Source organism: Oncorhynchus gorbuscha, linkage group LG25 (genome assembly GCF_021184085.1).
Source record: "Oncorhynchus gorbuscha isolate QuinsamMale2020 ecotype Even-year linkage group LG25, OgorEven_v1.0, whole genome shotgun sequence".
Taxonomy (NCBI): domain Eukaryota; kingdom Metazoa; phylum Chordata; class Actinopteri; order Salmoniformes; family Salmonidae; genus Oncorhynchus; species Oncorhynchus gorbuscha.
The window spans coordinates 13,340,125-13,367,759 of NC_060197.1; the positions used below are offsets into that span (position 1 = coordinate 13,340,125).

The following is a 27,635-nucleotide window of genomic DNA, read 5'->3' on the forward strand; positions in this document are numbered from 1 at the left end:
AGGCCTCACTTGCCTCAGTTAAGGTCAGTGTTCATGACCCAATCATAAGTAAGAGACTGGGAAAAATGGCATCCATGGCAGAGTTCCAATGCGAAAACCACTGCTGACCCAAAATAACTTAAAGGCTCGTCTCACTTTTGCAAAACATCTTGATAATCCCCAAGACTTTTGGGAAAATATTCTGTGGACTGACGAGACAAAAGTTGAACTTTTTGGAAGGTGTGCGTCCCGTTACATCTGGCGTAAAAGTAACACAGCATTTCAGAAAAAGAACATCATACCAACAGTCAAATATGGTGGTGGTAGTGTGATGGTCTGGGGCTGCTTTGCAGCTTCAGGACCTGGACCACTTGCTGTGATGGAACCATGAACCATTCTGCTCTCTACCAAAAAATCCTGAAGGAGAATTTCCGGCCACCAGTTCATAACCTCAAGCTGAAGTGCCCTTGGGTTCTGCAGCAGGACAAAAAACCCACCAGCAAGTCCACCTCTGAATGGCTTTAAAAAAAATGAAGGTTTTGGAGTGGCCTAGTCAAAGTCTGGACTTGAATCTGTGGCGTGACCTTAAAAGGCGGTTCATCCTCAAAAACCCTCCAATGTGGCTGAATTAAAACAATTCTGCAAAGAAGAGTGGGCCAAAATTCCTCCACAGCGATGTGAAAGACTCATTGCCAGTTATCGCAAACGCTTGATTGCAGTTGTTGCTGCTGAGGGTGGCACAACCAGTTATTAGGTTTAGGGGGCAATTACCTTTTCACATAGGGCCATGAAGGTTTGGATAGCTTTTTTACCTTATCATCACTTAAAAACTGCATTTTGTCTTTACTTTGGTTATCTTTGTGTAATATTTAAATTTGTTTGATGATTTGAAACATTTAGGTGTGACAAATGTGCAAAAAAATATGAAATCAGGAAGGGGGCAAATACTTTTTCACAGCACTGATATATATATAAATGTGTGTGTGTATCCATCATGGCCAAAAGTATGTCGGCATGCCTTCTAATTTGTGAATTTGGCTTATTTCAGCCACACCCATTTGCGGACAGAGCTGCTGTTAATGTGAAGTGGAAACATCTAGGAGCAACAACGGCTCAGCCGCTCAGTGGCAGGCTACACAAGCTCACAGAACAGCACTGCCGAGTGCTGACGTGCTAAAAATGGTCTGTCCTTGGTTGCAACACTCACTACTGGGTTCCAAACTGTCTCTGGAAGCAACTTCAGCACAATAACTGTTTGTCGGGAGCTTCGTTAAATGGGTTTCCATGGCCAAGCAGCCAAGCGTTTCCATGGCCGAGCACACAAGCCTAAGATTACCATGCGCAGCGCCAAGCGTTGGCTGGAGTGGTGTAAAGCTCGCCGCCGTTGGACTCTGTAGCAGTGAAAACTCGTTCTCTGGAGTGATGAATCAAGCTTCACCTTTTGGCAGTCCGATGGACGTTTCTGGCTTTGGTGGATGCCAAGAAAAGGCTACCTGCCTCTGCATAGTGCAAACTGTGAAGGTTGGTGGAGGAGGAATAATGCTCTGGGGCTGTTTTTCATGGTTTGGGCTAGTCCCGTTAGTTCCAGTGAATGGAAATCTTAACGCAACAGCACACAATGACATTGTAGACGTTTCTGCGCTTCCAACTTCCAATAGTTTTGAGAAGGCCCTTTCCTGTTTCAGCATGACACACACACACACACACACACACACACACACACACACACACACACACACACACACACACACACACACACACACACACACACACACACACACACACACACACACACACACACACACACACACACACACACACACACACACACACACACACACACACACCTACCCACCTGACCCGGATGGACGCTGCAGAGCTCACGCTCGCAAAGAACTGATCAAATATCGCCCCTCGTCAGTTAGTGTATTTCTGTGTGTGTCATGCACGGACGCATCCTTTTTATCCACAGCAAACTCTTTGGCATTAGAAATACTGCGTCATGGCTTTGGACATGATAACAGCATGGTTTACTCAACACCTGTGTCACCCTATTGACCAATCCATGGACTGCAGACATGAGACATATAGTGTCACGCCTTCCAGACGGCTGGGGTCGAGGCTCCATGACAGGGTCTTGACATTATCACATCCACCAGCTGACACCTCACTGGGCCGTGAGCTCTGGCGCTGGCTTCCTGATTATGACCCAGCTGGAGCTGACTTTAGGGGCAGTTTCCTAAATGGCCCTGAGTTAGGAATGGAGAGAGTTGAAACTGTGTTTCCAAGAACTCGTTAGGCCAGAGAAATGAGATGGAGAGGGAGGGAGCTAGAAGACTGGGGTCTGACCTCAATCTCTGTTTCATGTGTGCAACAGCGAGGAGAGAGGAGGAGAGATGGGGAGGGTGTGAGAGGTTTCTGGATGATGGTGAACAAAGCTCCTATTAGTCCTGAGTGCTTGTTCCTTAATAAGAGCTGCTATCAGACCCTACTAGTAATTACTCACACACAACCATGCACGCACACACACTCACACCAAGAAATGTCAGAGTACTTGCGTATCCTGATCTTTTCCCATTAGCTGAGGAGAATTGTTGAATATGACCCATTTTTTTAGACCACCCCCTCCCTTGCGTATAGTGATGTCAATCGTCTGAACTTGTGTGTGTGTGTGTGTGTGCCAGTCGGTACGTGTGTTTCTCTACCCTGGGGCGGCAGGGTAGCCAAGTGGTTAGAGCGTTGGACTAGTAACCGGAAGGTTGCAAGTTCAAATCCCCGAGCTGACAAGGTACAAATCTGTCGTTCTGCCCCTGAACAGGCAGTTAACCCACTGTTCCTAGGCCGTCATTGAAAATAAGAATTTGTTCTTAACTGACTTGCCTAGTAAAAAAATATATATATATTAAATCCAGAGTGTGAGGTACACTCCATTCTGTGTGTCTGTCCAGTCAGTAGAAGTATGTCTGTGTATTTAGTTGGTTGATTGGACTCCACTGTGCTCCAAGACTGACTGTCTCAGACTAGATAGGGTTGGAGTTGAATGACTGAACCTGACACACACGCACACACCAACTGTTTCCTCTCCTCTGTGTCCCCATGTAGAACCCGACTCAGGTGGGCACGGCCCTCCAGGTGTTCTATAACCTGGGCAGTCTGAGGGAGACCATCAGTGGGGTGGTGGAGGGCTACCGGACCACCATACAGGACAACGTCACCACCGCCCTGGACATCAAGGGACTCACCCAGCCCACTGGCAACAGAGGTAGGCGGGGGTAAGACTTAGGGGGTGAGGAAAATATTGTTTCAGTTTTGGTACTTTTGTCCTGTGTACCTTTTTCACCCGTGTCATTTCATTTTGTGTGTGTGTGTGTGTGTCAGGTGCGCCAGGGAGAGCGGTGATGCCAACCCCAGGTAACACTGCAGCGTTCCGAGCTGCTCTCTGGACCAACCTAGAGAAACTCATGGACCAGATCTGTGCAGCTTGCGGACAGGTATGCCTTTACCTTTGCAGATATTTTAAAAGTAAATGTGCACATTTTTACCTGCTGAAGTAGAGTAATGTACCTAGTCAGGGAGTACGGAGTTAACATGTAACCTCTCTGTGTTTAGGTGCAACACCTCCAGAAGGTCCTGACGAAGAAGAGAGACCCTGTCACTCACGTCTGCTTCATCAGTGAGATCATTAAGGTGAGACGCCATGTCCTCATAAAAGGCCTGTGTATTCTTGCCCCTGAACTGTCATCAGCACACCCTTCCACAACATCTATTCCTCTACTACCGGGGCGGCAGGTCGCCTAGTGGTTAGAGCGTTGGACTTGTAACTGAAAGGTTGCAAGATCGAATCCCCGAGCTGACAAGGTAAAAATCTGTCATTCTGCCACTGAACAAGGCAGTTAACTCACTGTTCCTAGGCCGTCATTTGAAAATAAGAAAATGTTCTTAACTGACTTGCCTCGTTAAATAAATAAAATAAATTTTAAAAAACTCTTGGCATATCATTCTCTTCTCTTTTGCCTTCCCCTGCCTACCTCTTTCCTCTCCTCTCTCCCTCTCCCATTCCCCTCTCTCCATCCTGATCGGTCCGTTACTTGGGCCTGTCCAAAACCAGACCTACCCAGGCTTTATTGACTCTTGCTTGCATCAGCAGAATGCTGGGCTTGTTAAGCAGAACAGCTTGAAGGGACTTGAGTTATCTAATACAAGCTGAAAGAGATTCAGCTGTGCCGATGTTCTTTCTTACAGGAGCATAGACCTCTTAATTTGTTCCCGCTCCTCTCTTTCTCTTCCTTCCTCCCTCGCTCTGCTTCTATTCCCCCACCCTCTCGTTCCCGCCGTTGTCATGCTCTCTCCATCTCTCTTTATCCTCTATAAAGGTCCACAGTCCTATAATTGTCCTTTTATATTCAGGACTGCAGTCGACCTATTAGCAGCTTGCAGCAATTAAGATCTAGTGTGTGTGCGCATGCCTGTGTGCGTATGTTTAGAAGTAGGACATACACATGGTCTGGTCTGTTTTGTGTTGAACATTAGCAGGGTAACATTGATGGACTGTGTGTCTCCATTCTGTTTGTGTTGGGCAACAGGACAGTGTAAAACAAGGGGGGGGGGGGGCGGGGGGCAAAGTATGGCCTTTTTGTTTTTAAATACGAATAATCATTTACTTTTAAACCCAAACATTTTTACACTTTTCTTTTTCTTCTCTCCCCAATTTTGTGATACCCAATTGGTAGTTACAGTCTTGTTCCATCACTTCAACTCCCGTACGGACTCAGGAAGAGGCGAAGGTCGAGAGCCGTGCATCCTCCGAAACACGACCCAGCCAGGCCCCACACTGCTTCTTGACACAATGCTCACCGGAACCCAGCCACACCAATGTGTCGGAGGAAACACCGTACACCTGGCGACCGTGTCAGTGTGCATGCCCCCGGCCCGCCACAGCAGTCGCTAGAGCGCAATGGAACAAGGAAATCTCGGCCTGCCAAACCCTCTCCTAACCCAGACGATGCTGGGCTAATTGTGCGCAGCCTCATGGGTCTCCCAGTCACGGCCAACTGTGACACAGCCTGGGAACAAACCTGGGTCTGTAGTGATGCTTCAAGCACTGCGACGCAGTACCTTAGACCGCTACGCCACTCAGGAGGCCCCCGCAAATTGATTTTAACAAACAAAAAAATGTCCCCCAAAAAATGCGGCCCTCCGTTGAATTTCAAAATCACGATGTGGCCCTCGAGCCAAAAAGTTTTCCCTCCCCTGACACGGCCATTCAATAATTGAAATTCACCCGTCGAAGACACACTAATCTGCTAATAGCATCTATGTGTGCATGCCTGTGTGTCCTTCTCCACTGATTAGCAGTGATTATATTAGTGTTTGTGTGTCTCCTTGTGTGACTCTCTGTTCAGTTGTTTCTTTCTTCTCTCGGCAGGATGGCCAGCCTGATATCCTCTACACGTTTTGGAGTGATGTCACACACACTCTCTCGGTGGAGTTCCAGAGAGCTACGGCTGGTGAGGCTACAGAGCAATGTCTGTTTCACAGAGTAACGTTGATGCACCCTAGTAGCAGTGTGTGTGTGTGCTTACTCTCTCTCTGCGTCTCGCGCGCTCTCGCTCTCGCGCTCTCTCTCTCTCTCTCTCTCTCTCTCTCTCTCTCTCTCTCTCTCTCTCTCTCTCTCTCTCTCTCTCTCTCTCTCTCTCTCTCTCTCGCTCTCTCTCTCTCTCTCTCTCTCTCTCTCTCTCTCTCTCTCTCTCCCCCTCTTACGTTTCTCTTCATTTTCTCTCTTTTAGCCATAGCATTATGCCACCTGCAAATAATGCTGTACCTGTGTGTGTGTGTCAGCGGTACAGCACAAACAGTGGGCCATCACTCTTCCCTTCGCCTAAAACCCTAAACGCCCCTCCATGTCCCATCCCAACCACTGCGGGGTATGATTACACCTCTCTGGTGATATATAACCCCTTTTCAGACAGGACAGGGTCTATAAACACATACAGACACATTCGCACACCCCTTCTTTAATTTATACCCCGCCATGGGACAGGCCCTATAAAAGGTGGAGAGACAACCCAACAGCATGCATCCACACACACCGCGGAGAAAAGTTTCCGCCCCCTCCTTATCATACAGTAAGTGTGCCATTTCACCAGAAGGGATAAATGTCAGTAGATTTAGATGAGAGTAAAAGAGCGGCGCGTTTGCTTCCTGTGGTGCTGTTGGCAGCCCACAACGGTCTGTGGGCTGCCTACCTACAGGATCTGTTGACTGCGTATGGAGCTGTTTCTAAAAACTCTTATAGACGCCGTTGCCGTTTCTCCTGCCGAGTTCTGTATCTAGTGCCCTGGTGGTGAGAGAGACTCGAGAACATTGACTGATAGCGGATGACGTGAAAAGGATACGAAGGGAAAGTGTCCGCAACACAACCTATACAAAGTGTTCTCTTGGCAGGGTAAAGAAAGAGCGAAGTAGAGCTATGATCCAGTCACCATCACCCTAATCATTACGTGTGTCTTTGCCATGTCGTGAAGCCCACAGCAGCCTGCCTTGGACGAATCCGTGTCTATTGATCCCTGCTCTAACACAGTACAGTGTTATCACCTGTTAATGATGCTCGTCATTCACTCTCACTGGTCAATACGGAGTTAATCCACACAGGCCCAGTATATCTCTCCTTCCTCGCTCTCTCTCTGTCTTTGTCTCGCTGGCTCTCTCTTTCTCTCTCTATCCATCTGTCTCTGTCCCAGTGCCCCGCACTCCTCCAAATATTTTTTTCCATTTAGTTCTCTTATTCTTTCTCTTATGGTGAAATAACCTTTTGGTTCAATTAGCATATGGAAATATACAAGAGCCTGAAAGTACTTCAGTTCAAACCTGTATGAATCATTATAAAACACTATATTATGCATTCACCAAATCAACCTACATTAAAACAATCTGCATATCATCCCTTAACGAGCAACAAATCACTCGTAAAGTCAGGTAATTAACATAATAATGAGCGGGAAAATGTCACCATTGATTTTATTTTGCTTTATTTTTATCAGGATAGTCTTTCTGTTTCAGTCTCATCCCTTCATCCATGTTCGAGTCTGGTAATCAGGGATAATGTGATGTTTCTAGTTCACGGGAGCAGAAAGACTGTTAGTGTGCATCAAAGCAGATGTTTACCTTTGCAGTCATTAAAACACAGAAGGTGACATTTTACGGCTCCACTCTTCTGCTCGTCCTCCTTCTCATCCTTCTCTTTTTGTGACCTCCTCCTCACCCCTACCCCGTTCTCTCTCTCTCTCTCTCTCTCTCTCTCTCTCTCTCTCTCTCTCTCTCTCTCTCTCTCTCTCTCTCTCTCTCTCTCTCTCATTCTCTCTCTCCCACTGCAGCCTCATCCTTCCTCAAGCAGGCATTAGAGGGAGAGTACCCTAAGCTTCTCCGTCTCTATAACGACCTGTGGCGTCGGCTGCAGCAGTACAGCTCCAGCATCCAGGGGGTGATATCGAGCAGCGCAGGGCTGGACACCGCCATGGACCTGCCCACCACAGAGATGGACAACCAGGACCTTTTCACACAAACCAAACACGACTACGAGTGAGTCTGAAGTGAACAAATACACACACACACTCTCGGCTTTGTTACAGTATGCAGTCTGCCTCTTCACATCCTACTCAATGATCGACCGGTTCGGGATGAGTCTCTCACACACACACACACACACACACACACACACACACACACACACACACACACACACACACACACACACACACACACACACACACACACACACACACACACACACACACACACACACACACACACACACACACACACACACACACACACACACACACACACACACACACACACACACAGCCTTACCTTGACTAACCAGTGTGGGATTTGACCCAGCTTGCTGTGATTGACAGAAATAATTTCAGTATGAAGATTCTCTCTCACACACACATTCCGTGATACGTGGTGAATCTCAGAATGTAAGTCTCTATCTCTTTATACAGAGTACTAAAGCTGTAGGAGAGTTTAAATATGAGAGACCACTAGCAATTAAAACAAACCACAGAACCGGTCACAGCCAGCACACTGATTGGTATGCATGGATGGAGCAGAAAGTAAATGTCCATTAAACCTACTATATTTTAGAGTGCTCAGTGATGGGGGAGGAGGGGGCGAGTTAGAGATAAAGTGTGTATGTGTGTGGGCAGAGTGCCAGAAAGAGTGAAAGAAGGGGGAGAGATAAAGCTTTTCCAAAGGCCTCCAGTGTGAGTGTATAAGAATAGTTGAATGAAGTCACGGAGGGCAGGAGCTATCTGACGGGAGCAAGCTGACGGGCACCTCTCTGAGGAGAGACAGGTCTTTGTAGTGGAGAGAACAGAGAACGATCGAAGGACAGTTGAAGAAAACGATTCGATAAAGAAACGTCAACATCAGAGTTTTATAGAATCCTGCTGGACCAGACTCACCCTCCCATTGCCCTGGTCAAAAGTAGTGCACTAAATAGGGAATAGGGTAGGGCTGATCCCATTTAGTCGATTGTTTGGTCGATAGGCTGTTGGTCGCCCGATATATTACATTTTTTGTTGTTGAGCATTGACAAATATATACAAAAACTGTTATGGCACATGAGACACTGGTATGATTCACACCTGTCTGATTGGACTAATCCATTGTAGAGGGCTGCGGGGTGGCACACCAGTAGTACATTTACAGTTCATTCCTATAATTTCTAATCTACAATGTTTGTTTTGTTACGGTCATTTCTGTTAATAGATTCAATATATTATTAATATTAGTCTTACCGTTGTCTTTTTAGGAGTGCACAATCTAGGCTACACTTTGTGAGGGAAAATTAGGGCCTGCGAGCAAATGTACTATTTCCAATTGTCTTAACTCATCATCTCCAGAGTGATGATGAGTTAAGACAATTGGAAATAGTACATCTGAAAGTCGTTTTTTTCTTCGTCTCAAAAAGCAAGTAAACGAAGTCTGTTTTTACATCCGTTGTGAATGACAATAGTTCCTCAATGTAGCCTATTTGAAGAATCTTTCCATCTCTCTCTCTCTCTTTCGATAACCACTCAGCATGAAAGTGGTAAAAATCTCATGCTCTGATCCGGTGGAAATGTGTAAAAAGAATACCTACCTGATTACTTCTTATCCCTTGCGCAAATATCCTACAGCCCTGTCTGTCTGTCCAGAGCTCACATACAGTTGAAGTCGGAAGTTTACATACACTTAGGTTGGAATCATTAAAACTCGTTTTTCAACCACTCCACAAATTTCTTGTTAACAAACTATAGTTCTGGCAAGTCGGTTAGGACATCTGCTTTGTGCATGACACAAGTCATTTTTCCAACAATTGTTTACAGACAGATTATTTCACTTATAATTCACTGTATCACAATTACAGTAGGTCAGAAGTTTACATACACTAAGTTGACTGTTTAAACAGCTCTGGAAATTCCAGGAAATTATGTCATGGCTTTAGAAGCTTCTGATAGGCTAGTTGACGCAATTTTAGTCAATTGGAGGTGTACCTGTGGATGTATTTCAAGGCCTACCTACAAACTCAGTGCCTCTTTGCTTGGCATCATGGGAAAATCAAAAGAAATCAGCCAAGACCTCAGAAAAAAAAATGTAGACCTCCACAAGTCTGGTTCATCCTTAGGATCAATTTCCAAATGCCTGAAGGTACCACGTTTATCTGTACAAACAATATTACGCTAGTATAAACACCATGGCACCACGCAGGGGTACAAAAGTACATTTGTCTCCTAGAGGAACTGGTGCAACTCAATCGAGAACAACAAAATAGATGGTATCATGAGGAAAGAGAATTATGTGGCTATATAGTGGATATATGTGGATATATAGTAGCAACATCTCAAGACATCAGTCAGGAAGTTAAAGCTTGATTGCAAATTGGTCTTCCAAATGGACAATGACCCCAAGAATACTTCCAAAGTTGTGGCAAAATGGCTTAAGGACAACAAAGTCAAGGTATTGTAGTGGCACAAAGCCCTGACCTCAATCCCATAGACAATTTGTGGGCAGAACTGAAAAAGTGTGTGCGAGCAAGGAGGCCTACAAATCTGACTCAGTTACACCAGCTCTGTCAGGAGGAATGGGCCAAAATTCACCCAACTTATTGTGGGAAGCTTGTGGAAGGCTACCCGGAACATTTGACCCAAGTTCAACCATTTTAAAGGCAATGCTACCAAATACTAATTGAGTGTATGTAAACTTCGGACCCACTGGGAATGTGATGAAAGAAATAAAAGCTGAAATAAATCATTCTCTCTACTATTATTCTGACATTTCACATTCTCAAAAGAAAGTGGTGATCCTAACTGACCTAAGAAAGGGAGTTTTTACTAGAATTAAATGTCAGGAATTGTGAAAAACTGAGTTTAAATGTGTTTGGAAAAGGTGTATGTAAACTTCCGACTTCAACTGAATTTTATACAATGTTACGAGATTGCTAGTGTGAGCTTCAGGCTGGACCTTTGATACCATGTTTCAAGTTCCTTGCAGACAGGCCATGCAATAGCAAATGTGGTTTATAGGATATTTATTTTTATCATGATATTTTCTACCTGCGGCCTAGTGTTTTTATTTGTTGGCTTTATGTAGGTTATTTTCAGATAATGGCAATAGAAGTTGAATTTGTCTAATTTTCATTTAGATATAATTTTGATTAACCACATGACATTGATTTTGAGATGTGAAGACTTTATTATGAATTAAATGTAACTGTTCCACAAATATGTGCATTTGAAAATCAGAACTGGCACACAGATCAGTAGAAATGGTATGATAACTTTCCGACCGCTGGTGTAGCCTATTATCAGCAACTTCAGGAGCATAATGGCAGAATCTGAGAAGGCCAGAGGGAGGAAGAGGGTCGGGTTGGGAACGGGTTTTTTTCTTCTGGTTAGGCTATATTGATCTCTTGTTCCCTCTTTAGTCATTTATGTGTGTTGGTTTTTAATTTCAGTGCCTAAAGCATCAGGCAAAGTATCCTACATACAGTATAGTTGGTTTTATTCAAACATAGGGTGTCTATATTACACCTACAGTACCGGTCAAGAGTTTGGACACACCTACTCATTCCAGTGTTTTTCTTTATATTTACTATTTTCTACATTATACAATAATAGTGAAGACATCAAAACTATGAAATAACACATAAGGAGTCATGTAGTAACCAAAAAAGTGTTAAACAAATCCAAATAGATTTGAGATTTTAGATTCTTCTCCTTTGCCTTGATGACAGCTTTGCACACTCTTGGCATTCTGTCAACCAGCTTCATGAGGTAGTCATCTGGAGTGGATTTCAATTAACAGGTGTGCCTTGTTAAAAGTTTGTTCGTGGGATTTCTTTCCTTAATGCATTTGAGCCAATCAATTGTGTTGTGACAAGGTAGGTGTGCTATGCAGAAGATAGCCCTATTTGGTAAAATACCAAGTCCATATTATGGAAAGAACAGCTCAAATAAGCAAAGAGAAACAACGGTTCATCATCACTTTAAGACATGGTCAGTCAATCTGGAAGATTTCAAGATCTTTGAACGTTTGTGCAGTTGTAAAAACCATTAAGCTCTATGATGAAACTGGCTCTCATGAGGACCGCCACAGGAAAGGAAGACCCAGAGTTACCTCTGCTGCAGAGGATAAATTCACTAGTGAATTTATCCTCTGCAGCAGCCTCAGATTGCAGCCCAAATTAATGCTTCACAGAGTTCAAGTAACAGACACATCTCAACATCAACTGCTCCGAGAAGACTGTGTGAATCAGGCCATCATGGTCGTATTGCTGCAAAGAAACCACTACTAAAGGACAGCAATAAAAGGAAAGGACTTGCTTGGGCCAAGAAACACAGCAATGGACATTAGACCGGCTAAAATCTGTCCTTTGGTCCGAGTCCAAATTTAAGACTTTGGGTTCCAACCGCCGTTTCTTTGTGAGATGTAGAGAAGGTGAACGGATGATCTCCACATGTGTGGTTCCCACCATGAAGCATGGAGGAGGAGGTGTGGGGGTGCTTTGCTGGTGACCCTGTCTGTGATTTATTTAGAATTCAAGGCACACTTAACCAATGCATTCTGCAGCAATACGCCATCCCATCTAGTTTGCACTTAGTGGGACTATAATTTTTTTCTTCCAACAGGACAATGACCCAACACACCTCCAGGCTGTGTAAGGGCTATTTGACCAAGAAGGAGAGTGATGGAGTGTCGCATCAGATGACCTGGCCTCCACAATCACCCGACCTCAACCGAATTGAAATGGTTTGGGATGAGTTGGACCGCAGACTGAAGACAAAGCTGTGCTCAGCATATATGGGAACTTCAAGACCGTTGGAAAAGCATTCCAGGTGAAGCTGATTGAGAGAATGCCATGAGTGTCCAAAGCTGTCATCAAGGCAAAGGATGGCTACTTTGAAGAATCTAAAATATATTTTGGGGTTTTGATGTCTTCACTATTATTCTACAATGAAGAAAATAGTCAAAATAAACAAAAACCCTTGAATGAGTAGGTGTCCAAACTTTTGACCGGTACTGTACGTGAAAATGCTGTTAATTGACTACAGCTCAGTGTTCAACACCATAGTGCCCACAAAGCTCATCGCTAAGCTAAGAACCCTAGGACCAAACACCTCCCTCTGCAACTGGATCCTTGACTTCCTGATGGGTAGGCAACAACACAACTGCCACGCTGATCCTCAACACAGGGGACCCTCAGGGGATCTTCAAAAAGTTCTACAGCTGCACCATCGAGAGCATCCGGACCGGTTGCATCACCGTCTAGTTGCATCACCAACTGCTCGGCATCCGACCATAAGGCGTTACAGAGGGTAGTGCATACCTGGGGCCAAGCTTCCTGCCATCCAGGACCTATATACTTGGTGGTGTCAGAGTGAGGCCAAAGAAATTGTCAAAGACTCCAGTCACCCAAGTCATAGACTGTTCTCTCTGCTACCGCACGACAAGTGGTACTGGAGCACCAAGTCAAGTCCAAAAAGCTCCTCAACAGCTTCTACCCCTAAGCCATAAGACTGCTGAACAATTAATCAAATGGCCACCCGGACTATTTGGCTCCTTTGTTCTTACACTGCTGCTACTCGTTGTTTATTGTCCATGCATAGTAACATTACCCCTACCTACATGTACAAATTACCTTAACTAACCTGCACCCCTGCACATTGAGTCGGTACCGGTGCCCCCTGTATATAGCCTCAATATTTTATTGTGTTACTTTATATATATATATATATATTTCTGAGGACGCATGGCTCTCATCCTTTGCCTCTCCCGAGTCCGTACGGGAGTTGCAGCGATGAGACAAGATTGTAACTACTACCAATTGGATACTACGAAATTGTGGAGAAAAAAGTGGTAAAATATTTATTTACTTTTACCCCTTTTTCTCCCCAATTTTGTAGTATCCAATTGGTAGTAGTTACAATCTTGTCTCATCGCTGCAACTCAGCGTGTCAGCATGCATGCGTCTGGCCTGTCACAGGAGTCGCTAGAGCGCGATGGGACAAGGACATCCCTGCCAGTCAAACCCTCCCCTAACCCGGATGACGCTGGGCTAATTGTGCCGGCTGCGACAGAGCCTGGACTCTAACCAAGATCTCTAGTGGCACAGCTAGCAACTGCAATGTAGTGACTTAGACCACTGCACCACTTGGGAGGCCCTATTGTGTTACTTTAAAAAAATGTTTTACTCTAGTTTATTTAATAAATATTTTTTTCACTGCATGGTTGGTTAAGGGCTTTGTTAGTAAGCATTTCATGGTAAGGTCTACCTTCACCTGTTGTATTCGGCACATGTGACAAATAACATTTGATTTGATTTTTATATATGGTAAAATACACAAGTTCAAATTTCGAACAATCGATTGGTTCTAAAGAACAGACTACTCCCGTCGACCAATATATATATTTTTTTGTCAGGGACAGCCGTAGAATAGGGTGCTATTTAGGACATAGGCCCTCTCTACTGGGTGAACTTCAGGCCTGACATATCCCTATCCTGCCGGTAGATGTCTGGAATAAGCAACTATATTTGTGACAGATGCAACAACTTGAGTGTTTTTAAATGGCTAGGCGACCAGACAGGTGGAAATGGCTCCTGTACACTATAGCGTATGTCTGTAACTGCTGGAGCCTGATATGAGTCACACATTAACCTAATGGTGTGAAGCTCCAGGCCCAGCCAGGGGCCCTTGCTGCTCCCTGTTTCCCAGTAGGAGATCCTGTGCCAGGCTACAGCGCCTGGCCCTGCTGGTTATCCCCCTAGCACTCAATCAACTTGAGTCAGTGTTGATTAACCATGGGTACATGAAAGCCACTGGGAGCAGGCCCAGGTTATCTCCCTGACTCCATTAAATCTCTTTCTCTCCCTCTCTCTATTACTCTCTTCTCTCTTGGGTCCCTCTCTCCGTCCCGCTCTCTACCTCTCTTTCATTTCCTTGCTCTGCCTGTCTCGCTCTACCCCATACCCTCTTTCTCGCTTCGTCTCTCTGTTTGCTCTCTGATGTAGAGCTGTCAGCCTGTGTGTTGTGTGTCGTCTCAGTGTTTAAACTTGTAATTACGGGCGCTGCTGTGGGCCAAATTGCCTCTGTTACTCAAGGTGTCTGTTGCTGTGGTTGGGCAGAGAGGGGGATGAAGGGAGGGAGAGGGGATGGCTGGATGGACGGACGGAGGGAGAGAGGTTCATGGAAAGAGGGTACACTAACAAGCTGATAGAGAGCTGCAGAATGGATAAAGTGAGGGAATAGGATGAAAGGAGGTAGTGTGAAGAAGCCCAGACAGAGAAGTGACAGGGTGGGAAGAGATGGATGAATCGGCTGGTTGACACAGGGAGGTATATGAGGGAGCAAAATCATTCAGAGGAGTGGTGATGAGATGGAGAACAAACATTGAATGCACATTTGCTCGTGTGCGAAAGGCACTTGTCGTCATTGTTCTCATTGAGCTACATTTCAGTTAACGAGAGAGCACCATTAATCAATAAGCGCCCTGTCTGATGAATTGTGGTGCATAAAATGACTGGCCAGATGAACTAAAGATTGGAGCGCTGCTGGAGAAGTGCATACAGCTGTGTGTGTGTGTGTGTGTGTGTGTGTGTGTGTGTGTGTGTGTGTGTGTGTGTGTGTGTGTGTGTGTGTGTGTGTGTGTGTGTGTGTGTGTGTGTGTGTGTGTGTGTGTGTGTGTGTGTGTGTGTGTGTGTGTGTGTGTGTACAAGCTTGACGGCCCTACGGGCTGCTGTTAGCTTGGGTTTCTCTACCTCTTCCCCATTTCATCAGTGTGAGAGAAACGAGAGCGCGCAAGGGAGAGAGAGAGTTGGAAGAGAGGGTAGGCCTGCCAGAGCCTGTCACTACTGATGTCTTCATCTCGCTCCAGCGCCACAGACCAGTCCACTGGTGCGCTCGCTGTGGGTCTAGATCAGTGTGTGTGAGATGTGTAAATAGACCGAGAATCTGGCCTCTAGACATGTTCCCAAATGTAGAACTTTGTTTAAAACCAGGAAAATAATGAACCATCTCTGTATATAGTTTGTAAACACATTAATGAGATAAATAACATGTGTCTGTGTGTAGTCCAGAGAAGGCTTTGAAGGACTCTCTGCAGCCCTACGAGGCAGCGTACCTCTCCAAGTCTCTGTCTCGTCTGTTTGACCCCATCAACCTGGTGTTCCCCATGGGGGGACGCAACCCCCCCTCCCACGACGAACTGGACAGCATCATCAAGACCATCACCAGGTACACGCCTACACAAACACTGTTCCCTACTCAGACAAAATTCTCAGAAAAAAAGCAGAAATATTATTTCTTACATCTGTTGGTCATCTCACTTTTTCTGCTGATCCTGTTCTTTCCATTGTCCTACATGTTATATTATTATGTGTGTGTCCTCAGTGAGCTGAACGTGGCGTCTGTAGACACCAGTCTGACTCTGGCAGTGGCCAAGAACGCTGCCAAGACCGTCCAGCTCTTCTGTGTCAAGTCTGAACAGCTGGTAGGTCACCACAACATCCAATTGTTCATCAGTCAAACCCTGTTCTGTGGCTAAGTGTCAGTGGGCGCAAGGAGGGGATATGAGGGGAGATTTTTATAATTTTTAAAACTTTAGTTATATTTCCTAAACTCTTCTTGTACTGCACTGTTGGTTAAGGGCTTGCAAATAAGCATTTCCCGGTAAAGTCTACACCTGTTGTATTCGGCGCATGTCACAAATAAAGTTTGATTTGACTTGATTTGATGAGAGGGGAGGAGGAGAAGAGAATAGAGGGGGGTAGAATAGTACAGACCGGTCAGACCGAGCATGTCTCTCTCAGCCCATAGTCGTCAGTGTTCATTCAGAATTTCCCTGCTATGAATCAATGGTCATCATCAGTGGGCTGCTTGGCTAGTCAGATGAGGAGGGTTACTGAAGAGGCTAGTGGCTGGGTTCGTGACCCATAGGGCTCTGGTCAAAAGTAGTGTACTATTATATGGGGAATATGGTGTCATTAGGGACACAGCCACAGTGTCTGTGAGTGGTTCCTCCTGCCCACTAATGTAGTCTTTAAAATGTAGAGTTGACCTGAACATGAACAAATAAAAGATGTGTAGAGACACGTCTGTCCACCCTGGCTCTCACCCATTTATCAGTGGTGACAGTGTTTCCTAGATTCAGTGCAGTGGGCAGCTGGGAGGAGGTGCTCTTAGTCTCCATGGACTTTACAGTGTCCCAAAACTTTTTGGGAATCAGTGCTACAGGATGCAAATTTATGACTGAGTATATTGGTTCCTGGCTTCCCTGAAAAGTTGCATATCGCGGGGGCTATTCGATGCTAATGCAGAACCACACAGGATGTTTTTGTGCTGGTCAAGCAAGGGCAGTCAAATCTGGGGTGAACCAAGGGCTATATCTGTTGTTAGTTCTACATTGTTTGGATGGGGCATGCTTATTTAAGATGGCGAAGAAAGCACTTTTAAGGAGCAAGGTTGCTGAAATCAATCATTTGCTGTTAACAGATGACATTCATGTTTTGACTCATAATACATTTGATGATATAGAGGTAGCAATACAAGGTTATAACATTTACAGAAAATACAGAAATGCCAATGGTGGAGGTGTTCCTGTTTATATTCAGAACCACATTCCTGTAAAGCTTTTAGAGAATCTCATGTTAAATACTGTTGAAGTAATATGGCTACAGGTTCATCTGCCTCACCTAAAGCCCATTCTTGAGGGAAGCTGCTATAGACCACCAAGTGCTTACAGTCAGTATCTGGATAATGTGCGAAATGCTTAATAATACATGTGATATAAACAGAGAGGTATAAGTTCTGGGTGATTTTAAATATTGACTGGCTATCATCAAACTGACCATTTAAGAAAAAGCTTCAAACTGCAACCAGTGCCAGCAACCTGGATCAGGCTATCAGTCAACCTACCAGGGTAGTTACAAACTGCACAGGAATGAAATCATCAACATTTATTGTTCACATCTTTACTAATGCTGCAGAAATTAACTTGAAGCAGTATCCAGATTCAAACTAAGATGTGTCTATGTATGCGGATGACTCAACACTATACAAGTCAGCAACTGTACTACAGCGACTGAAATGACTGCAACACTTAACTAAGATCTGCAGTTAGTTTCAGAGTGGGTGGCAAGGAATAAGTTAATTATTTTACTAAAAACATTGCATTTGGGACAAGTCATTCACTAAAACCTAAAATTCACTTCATCTTGTAATAAATCATGTGTAAATTGAGCTGCTTGGAGTAACCCTAGATTGTAAACTTCCATGGTCAAAACATATTTATACAACCATAGCTAAAATGGGGAAAAGTCTGTCCATAATAAAGCGCAGCTCTATCTTCTTAATAGCACTATCAACAAGGCAGGTTCTACAGGCCCTAGTTGTCTCCGAACAGGGCAGCACGGCTGGCCCTTGGATATACACAGAGAGCTAACATTAATAATATGCATGTCAATTGACTTCATCACTACTTGTATTTGTGAGAGGTTGACATGTTGAATGCCCCAGAGCTGTCCGTTTCAACTACTGGCGGACACACAGGCATACCCCAAAAGACTTGGCTTGACTTTACTTGGCTCATCACGCTCTAGCGACCCCTTGTGGCGGGCCAGGCACCTGCAGGCTGACTTCGGTCGTCAGTTAAACACAGTTTCCTCTGACAAATTGGTCCGGCTGGCTTCCGGTTTAAGCGGGCATGTGTGAAGGAGCGCGGTTTGGTGGGTCATGTTTCGGAGGACACGCGACTCGACCTTCGCCTGTGCCGAGCCCATTGGGGAGTTTCAGAGATCAGACAAGATCGTAATTGGATATGACGAAATGATGGAGAAAAGGGGAGGTAAAGAAATATTGAATCTATTTGGACAACTACACATATGGGTTAGCTATCCCAGTTTGGGCTACGACACATATGGGTTAGCTATCCCAGTTTGGGCTACTACACATATGGGTTAGCTATCCCAGTTTGGGCTACGACACATATGGGTTAGCTATCCCAATTTGGGCTACTACACATATGGGTTAGCTATCCCAGTTTGGGCTACTACACATATGGGTTAGCTATCCCAGTTTGGGCTACGACACATATGGGTTAGCTATCCCAGTTTGGGCTACTACACATATGGGTTAGCTATCCCAGTTTGGGCTACGACACATATGGGTTAGCTATCCCAGTTTGGGCTACTACACATATGGGTTAGCTATCCCAGTTTGGGCTACTACACATATGGGTTAGCTATCCCAGTTTGGGCTATGACACATATGGGTTAGCTATCCCAGTTTGGGCTACTACACATATGGGTTAGCTATCCCAGTTTGGGCTACTACACATATGGGTTAGCTATCCCAGTTTGGGCTACGACACATATGGGTTAGCTATCCCAGTTTGGGCTACGACACATATGGGTTAGCTATCCCAGTTTGGGCTACGACACATATGGGTTAGCTATCCCAGTTTGGGCTACTACACAATAACTTTTTGAGCTTTTGCTTGTTTTTCCTCCTGTTGATTCCTGTCTCCCTCGGCTTATAGGCTACTGAATGTATCTCCCAGGGAGGACTTTCCCTACAGGCAGTGATGAATTATTATATAAGAGTATAGGCTTTTTGCACATGCCCTCTTTTTGTTTTTTGGTAAAGAGTATAGAGCACTTAAAGGATGGCACATTTTGGTTTAAGGTCTTTTAAAGTATATTGCTAATAATGAATTCAGATAATGGATTAAGTGCTATTGGTCCTACAGCAATCATATCATCTTTGTTTTATTTGTCTTCATTACCCACCCTTACTCATGAAGTCTGCCAACTTAATTGTAAAGGTCTGAATTGGTTACTTTTTTTTTTTACTTCAATATTATTATTATTTGTATTATGCCTACAACCCTCTAATTACAGTGAATTCTGAAAGTATTCAGACCCCTTCCCCTTTTCCACATTTTGTTACGTTACAGCCTTATTCTAAATTGATTAAATAAATAAAAATACTCATCAATGGGAAGGGTACAAAAACATGCTTCTAAGTTAACAGTGACTAACTAAGTTTTATTAGTAGGTTGGAGCCTCCTCCACAGACACCCCAAGCTCTAAATATACACTCGGACACACACGCGCACACACACTGAGATGCGACACACACAGGCCTGATCTACAGTCACTCTCTCACACACTCACTCACACAAACACAGACATACTCAGGTGTGAACAGGAAGCTACTTCGGTGCTGGTATCCTGACACCTCTCTGTGCGTGTGTGTGGGCACGTGCATGTGTCATGAATGTCAATGTGTGTGCGCCTCTGTGTGTACGTGTTTGCCATCCACACAACTACACTCTAAAGCGATAGTTAACTGTTGCTTTGCCATTTTTAGACCGTTGCTATGGCACCACTTTGCACATGTTGTCTCTCGCTTTTTCTCTCTCGCTCTGTCTTCCTGAGATGGCCCCAATTCCTCTCTCTTCGTCTTCCTGAGATGGCCCCAATTCCTCTCTATTCGTCTTCCTGAGATGGCCATCTCAGATAAGGAGCCTCTAATTTCCCCAGGTGTGTGTGTGACCTGCTTGTTATCACCTCTGAGGTAATAATAATAATATAGGCCATTTAGCAGACGCTTTTATCCAAAGCGACTTACAGTCATGTGTGCATACATTCTACGTATGGGTGGTCCCGGGGATCGAACCCACTACCCTGGCGTTACAAGCGCCATGCTCTACCAACTGAGCTACACAGGACCCCCTAGGTGAGAGGTGGTGAGGTGTCCCTATCCGTCTGTGGAACATGGCCAGGAGACAGCAGCCCAAACTGCTACTACAGCTGGATCCTGGCTCCTGTCCCATTTGTATGTGTTGTTCCCGGGCCCCTCCTTGCTCTGCTATAGCAGTGGGAGCTGGATCCTGGCTCCGGTGTGCCCTTGCTCTCACTGCTGCTGTGTGTCTGCTGAGTACTACAGGTGTCCTGACTTTTTCTCTCTCTCTTCTCTCCACCTATTTCTCTCTCTCTCTCTTCCTCTATTTCTCTCCCTCCATCCTTCCCTTCTTCTCTCACTCTCTCTTTCTCTCCAGCTATCTACCCAGGGGGATGCCAGTCAGGTGATAGGGCCTCTAACAGAAGGTCAGAGGAGGAACATGGCGGTGGTCAACTCCCTCTACAGACTACACCAGGCTGTTGCTAAAGTAACACACACACGGTCATACACACACACACACCACATTACACTTGTGTTCTTTTTACATGTCTACATTATGTTTTACATGTCTACGTTATGTTTTACACTGCTACGTTATGTTTTACATGTCTACGTTATGTTTTACACGGCTACGTTATGTTTTACACGGCTACGTTATGTTTTATACGGCTACGTTATGTTTTACACGGCTATGTTATGTTTTACATGTCTACGTTATGTTTTACACGTCTACGTTATGTTTTATGTTTTACACGGCTACGTTATGTTTTACACGGCTACGTTATGTTTTACACGGCTACGTTATGTTTTACACGGCTACGTTATGTTTTATGTTTTACACGGCTACGTTATGTTTTATGTTTTACACGGCTACGTTATGTTTTATGTTTTACACGGCTACGTTATGTTTTACACGGCTACGTTATGTTTTACACGGCTACGTTATGTTTTACACGTCTATGTTATGTTTTACACGGCTACGTTATGTTTTATGTTTTACACGGCTACGTTATGTTTTATGTTTTACACGGCTACGTTATGTTTTACATGGCTACGTTATGTTTTACATGGCTACGTTATGTTTTACACGGCTACGTTATGTTTTATGTTTTACACGGCTACTTTATGTTTTACACGGCTACGTTATGTTTTACACGGCTACGTTATGTTTTACATGGCTACGTTATGTTTTACACGGCTACGTTATGTTTTATGTTTTACACGGCTACGTTATGTTTTACACGGCTACGTTATGTTTTACACGGCTACGTTATGTTTTACACGGCTACGTTATGTTTTACACGGCTACGTTATGTTTTACACGGCTACGTTATGTTTTATGTTTTACACGGCTACGTTATGTTTTACACGGCTACGTTATGTTTTACACGTCTACGTTATGTTTTACACGGCTACATTATGTTTTACACGGCTACGTTATGTTTTACATGGCTACGTTATGTTTTACACGGCTATGTTATGTTTTACATGTCTACGTTATGTTTTACACGGCTACGTTATGTTTTACACGGCTACGTTATGTTTTACACGGCTACGTTATGTTTTACACGTCTACGTTATGTTTTATGTTTTACACGGCTACGTTATGTTTTACACGGCTACGTTATGTTTTATGTTTTACACGGCTACGTTATGTTTTACACGGCTACGTTATGTTTTACACGTCTACGTTATGTTTTATGTTTTACACGGCTACGTTATGTTTTACACGGCTACGTTATGTTTTACACGTCTACGTTATGTTTTATGTTTTACACGGCTACGTTATGTTTTACACGGCTACGTTATGTTTTACACGGCTACGTTATGTTTTACATGTCTTCATTATGTTTTACACGTCTACGTTATGTTTTACACGGCTACGTTATGTTTTACACGGCTACGTTATGTTTTATGTTTTACACGGCTACGTTATGTTTTACACGGCTACGTTATGTTTTACACGGCTACGTTATGTTTTACACGTCTACGTTATGTTTTACACGGCTACGTTATGTTTTACACGGCTACGTTATGTTTTACACGGCTACGTTATGTTTTATGTTTTACACGTTATGCTACGTTATGTTTTACACGGCTACTTTATGTTTTACACGGCTACGTTATGTTTTACACGGCTACGTTATGTTTTACACGTCTATGTTATGTTTTACACGGCTACGTTATGTTTTATGTTTTACACGGCTATGTTATGTTTTATGTTTTACACGGCTACGTTATGTTTTACATGGCTACGTTATGTTTTACACGGCTACGTTATGTTTTATGTTTTACACGGCTACGTTATGTTTTACACGGCTACGTTATGTTTTACACGTTTATGTTATGTTTTACACGGCTACGTTATGTTTTATGTTTTACACGGCTACGTTATGTTTTATGTTTTACACGGCTACGTTATGTTTTATGTTTTACGGCTACGTTATGTTTTACACGGCTACGTTATGCTACGTTTTTATGTTTTACACGGCTACGTTATGTTTTACGTTTTACGGCTACGTTATGTTTTACACGGCTACGTTATGTTTTACACGGCTACGTTATGTTTTATGTTTTACACGTCTACGTTATGTTTTACACGGCTACGTTATGTTTTACACGGCTACGTTATGTTTTACACGGCCACGTTAAATGTTTTATGTTTTACACGGCTACGTTATGTTTTATGTTTTACACGGCTACGTTATGTTTTACACGGCTACGTTATGTTTTACACGGCTACGTTATGTTTTACACGGCTACGTTATGTTTTACACGGCTACGTTATGTTTTACACGGCTACGTTATGTTTTACACGGCTACGTTATGTTTTATGTTTTACACGGCTACGTTATGTTTTATGTTTTACACGGCTACGTTATGTTTTACATGGCTACGTTATGTTTTACATGGCTACGTTATGTTTTACACGGCTACGTTATGTTTTATGTTTTACACGGCTACTTTATGTTTTACACGGCTACGTTATGTTTTACATGGCTACGTTATGTTTTACACGGCTACGTTATGTTTTATGTTTTACACGGCTACGTTATGTTTTACACGGCTACGTTATGTTTTACACGGCTACGTTAGGGTTTACACGTCTACGTTATGTTTTACACGGCTACGTTATGTTTTACACGGCTACGTTATGTTTTACACGGCTACGTTATGTTTTACACGGCTACGTTATGTTTTACATGGCTACGTTATGTTTTACACGGCTATGTTATGTTTTATATGTCTACGTTATGTTTTACACGTCTACGTTATGTTTTATGTTTTACACGTCTACGTTATGTTTTACACGGCTACGTTATGTTTTACACGGCTACGTTATGTTTTACACGGCTACGTTATGTTTTACACGGCTACGTTATGTTTTATGTTTTACACGGCTACGTTATGTTTTACACGGCTATGTTATGTTTTACACGTCTACGTTATGTTTCACACGTCTATGTTATGTTTTACACGGCTACGTTATGTTTTATGTTTTACACGGCTACGTTATGTTTTATGTTTTACACGGCTACGTTATGTTTTACGTTTTACACGGCTACGTTATGTTTTACACGGCTACGTTATGTTTTACATGGCTACGTTATGTTTTATGTTTTACACGTCTACGTTATGTTTTACACGGCTACGTTATGTTTTACACGGCTACGTTATGTTTTACACGGCTACGTTATGTTTTACACGGCTACGTTATGTTTTATGTTTTACACGGCTATGTTATGTTTTACACGGCTACGTTATGTTTTACACGTCTATGTTATGTTTTACACGGCTACGTTATGTTTTATGTTTTACACGGCTACGTTATGTTTTATGTTTTACACGGCTACGTTATGTTTTACATGGCTACGTTATGTTTTACATGGCTACGTTATGTTTTACACGGCTACGTTATGTTTGATATTTTACACGGCTACTTTATGTTTTACACGGCTACGTTATGTTTTACACGGCTACGTTATGTTTTACACGGCTACGTTATGTTTTACACGGCTACGTTATGTTTTATGTTTTACACGGCTACGTTGTGTTTTACACGGCTACGTTATGTTTTACACGGCTACGTTAGGGTTTACACGTCTACGTTATGTTTTAGCACGGCTAAGTTATGTTTTACACGGCTACGTTATGTTTTACACGGCTACGTTATGTTTTACACGGCTACGTTATGTTTTACACGGCTACGTTATGTTTTATGTTTTACACGGCTACGTTATGTTTTACACGGCTACGTTATGTTTTACACGGCTACGTTATGTTTTACATGTCTTCATTATGTTTTACACGTCTACGTTATGTTTTATGTTTTACACGTCTACGTTATGTTTTACACGGCTACGTTATGTTTTACACGGCTACGTTATGTTTTACACGGCTACGTTATGTTTTACACGGCTACGTTATGTTTTATGTTTTACACGTTTACGTTATGTTTTACACGGCTACGTTATGTTTTACACGTCTACGTTATGTTTTACACGGCTACGTTATGTTTTACACGGCTACGTTATGTTTTACACGTCTACGTTATGTTTTACACGTCTATGTTATGTTTTACACGGCTACGTTATGTTTTGTGTTTTACACGGCTATGTTATGTTTTATGTTTTACACGGCTACGTTATGTTTTACACGGCTACGTTATGTTTTATGTTTTACACGGCTACGTTATGTTTTACACGGCTACGTTATGTTTTACACGTCTATGTTATGTTTTACACGGCTACGTTATGTTTTATATTTTACACGGCTACGTTATGTTTTATGTTTTACACAGCTACGTTATGTTTTACGTTTTACACGGCTACGTTATGTTTTACACGGCTACGTTATGTTTTACATGGCTACGCTACGTTATGTTTTATGTTTTACACGGCTACTTTATGTTTTACACGGCTACGTTATGTTTTACACGGCTACGTTAGGGTTTACACGTCTACGTTATGTTTTAGCACGGCTAAGTTATGTTTTACACGGCTACGTTATGTTTTACACGGCTACGTTATGTTTTACACGGCTACGTTATGTTTTACATGGCTACGTTATGTTTTATGTTTTACACGGCTACGTTATGTTTTACACGTCTACGTTATGTTTTATGTTTTACACGGCTAAGTTATGTTTTACACGGCTACGTTATGTTTTACACGGCTACGTTATGTTTTACACGGCTACGTTATGTTTTACATGGCTACGTTATGTTTTACATGTCTTCGTTATGTTTTACACGTCTACGTTATGTTTTATGTTTTACACGGCTACGTTATGTTTTACACGTCTACGTTATGTTTTACATGGCTACGTTATGTTTTATGTTTTACACGGCTACGTTATGTTTTATGTTTTACACGGCTACGTTATGTTTTACACGGCTACGTTATGTTTTACACGTCTACGTTATGTTTTACATGGCAACGTTATGTTTTACACGGCTACGTTATGTTTTATGTTTTACACGGCTACGTTATGTTTTATGTTTTACATGGCTACGTTATGTTTTACACGTCTACGTTATGTTTTACACGTCTACGTTATGTTTTACACGTCTATGTTATGTTTTACACGGCTACGTTATGTTTTATGTTTTACACGGCTACGTTATGTTTTACACGGCTACGTTATGTTTTACACGGCTACGTTATGTTTTACATGGCTACGTTATGTTTTATGTTTTACACGGCTACGTTATGTTTTATGTTTTACACGGCTACGTTATGTTTTACGTTTTACACGGCTACGTTATGTTTTACATGGCTACGTTATGTTTTACACGGCTACGTTATGTTTTATGTTTTACACGGCTACGTTATGTTTTACACGGCTACGTTATGTTTTACATGGCTACGTTATGTTTTACATGGCTATGTTATGTTTTATACGGCTACGATAGGGTTTACACGTCTACGTTATGTTTTAGCACGGCTAAGTTATGTTTTACACGGCTACGTTATGTTTTACACGGCTAAGTTATGTTTTACACGGCTACGTTATGTTTTACACGTCTACGTTATGTTTTATGTTTTACACGGCTACGTTATGTTTTACACGGCTACGTTATGTTTTATATTTTACACGGCTACGTTATGTTTTACACGGCTACGTTATGTTTTACACGGCTACGTTATGTTTTATGTTTTACACGGCTACGTTATGTTTTACACGGCTACGTTATGTTTTACACGGCTACGTTATGTTTTACACGTCTACGTTATGTTTTACACGGCTACGTTATGTTTTACACGGCTACGTTATGTTTTACACGGCTACGTTATGTTTTATGTTTTACACGGCTACGTTATGTTTTATGTTTTACACGTCTACGTTATGTTTTACACGTCTACGTTATGTTTTACACGGCTACGTTATGTTTTACACGTCTATGTTATGTTTTACACGGCTACGTTATGTTTTATGTTTTACACGGCTACGTTATGTTTTACATGGCTACGTTATGTTTTATGTTTTACACGGCTACGTTATGTTTTATGTTTTACACGGCTACGTTATGTTTTACACGGCTACGTTATGTTTTACACGTCTATGTTATGTTTTACACGGCTACGTTATGTTTTATGTTTTACACGGCTACGTTATGTTTTATGTTTTACACGGCTACGTTATGTTTTATGTTTTACACGGCTACATTATGTTTTACGTTTTACACGGCTACGTTATGTTTTACATGGCTACGTTATGTTTTACACGGCTACGTTATGTTTTATGTTTTACACGGCTACTTTATGTTTTACACGGCTACGTTATGTTTTACACGGCTACGTTAGGGTTTACACGTCTACGTTATGTTTTTAGCACGGCTAAGTTATGTTTTACACGGCTACGTTATGTTTTACACGGCTACGTTATGTTTTATGTTTTACACGGCTACGTTATGTTTTACACGTCTACGTTATGTTTTATGTTTTACACGGCTAAGTTATGTTTTACACGGCTACGTTATGTTTTACACGGCTACGTTATGTTTTACACGGCTACGTTATGTTTTACATGGCTACGTTATGTTTTACATGTCTTCGTTATGTTTTACACGTCTACGTTATGTTTTATGTTTTACACGGCTACGTTATGTTTTACACGGCTACGTTATGTTTTACACGGCTACGTTATGTTTTACACGGCTACGTTATGTTTTATGTTTTACACGGCTACGTTATGTTTTACACGGCTACGTTATGTTTTACACGGCTACGTTATGTTTTACACGTTATGTTTTACACGGCTACGTTATGTTTTACACGGCGTTATGTTTTACGTTATGTTTTACACGGCTACGTTATGTTTTATGTTTTACACGGCTACGTTATGTTTTATGTTTTACACGGCTACGTTATGTTTTACACGGCTACGTTATGTTTTACACGGCTACGTTATGTTTTACACGTCTAC

At 42.8% G+C, this 27,635-nt stretch overlaps 1 protein-coding gene across 1 annotated transcript in view; it reads left to right on the forward strand.

Annotated features, from left to right (window-relative positions):
• Positions 1-27,635, forward strand: part of LOC124013981 (conserved oligomeric Golgi complex subunit 5-like) — a 114,864-nt gene that overhangs the window by 63,440 nt on the left and 23,789 nt on the right. The window contains exons 8-15 of the mRNA XM_046328598.1: positions 3,082-3,241; positions 3,358-3,470; positions 3,589-3,666; positions 5,405-5,486; positions 7,353-7,557; positions 15,597-15,758; positions 15,915-16,014; positions 20,584-20,694. Coding sequence (XP_046184554.1) covers positions 3,082-3,241; positions 3,358-3,470; positions 3,589-3,666; positions 5,405-5,486; positions 7,353-7,557; positions 15,597-15,758; positions 15,915-16,014; positions 20,584-20,694 — 1,011 coding nt within the window. The remainder of the gene's footprint in view (positions 1-3,081; positions 3,242-3,357; positions 3,471-3,588; positions 3,667-5,404; positions 5,487-7,352; positions 7,558-15,596; positions 15,759-15,914; positions 16,015-20,583; positions 20,695-27,635) is intronic.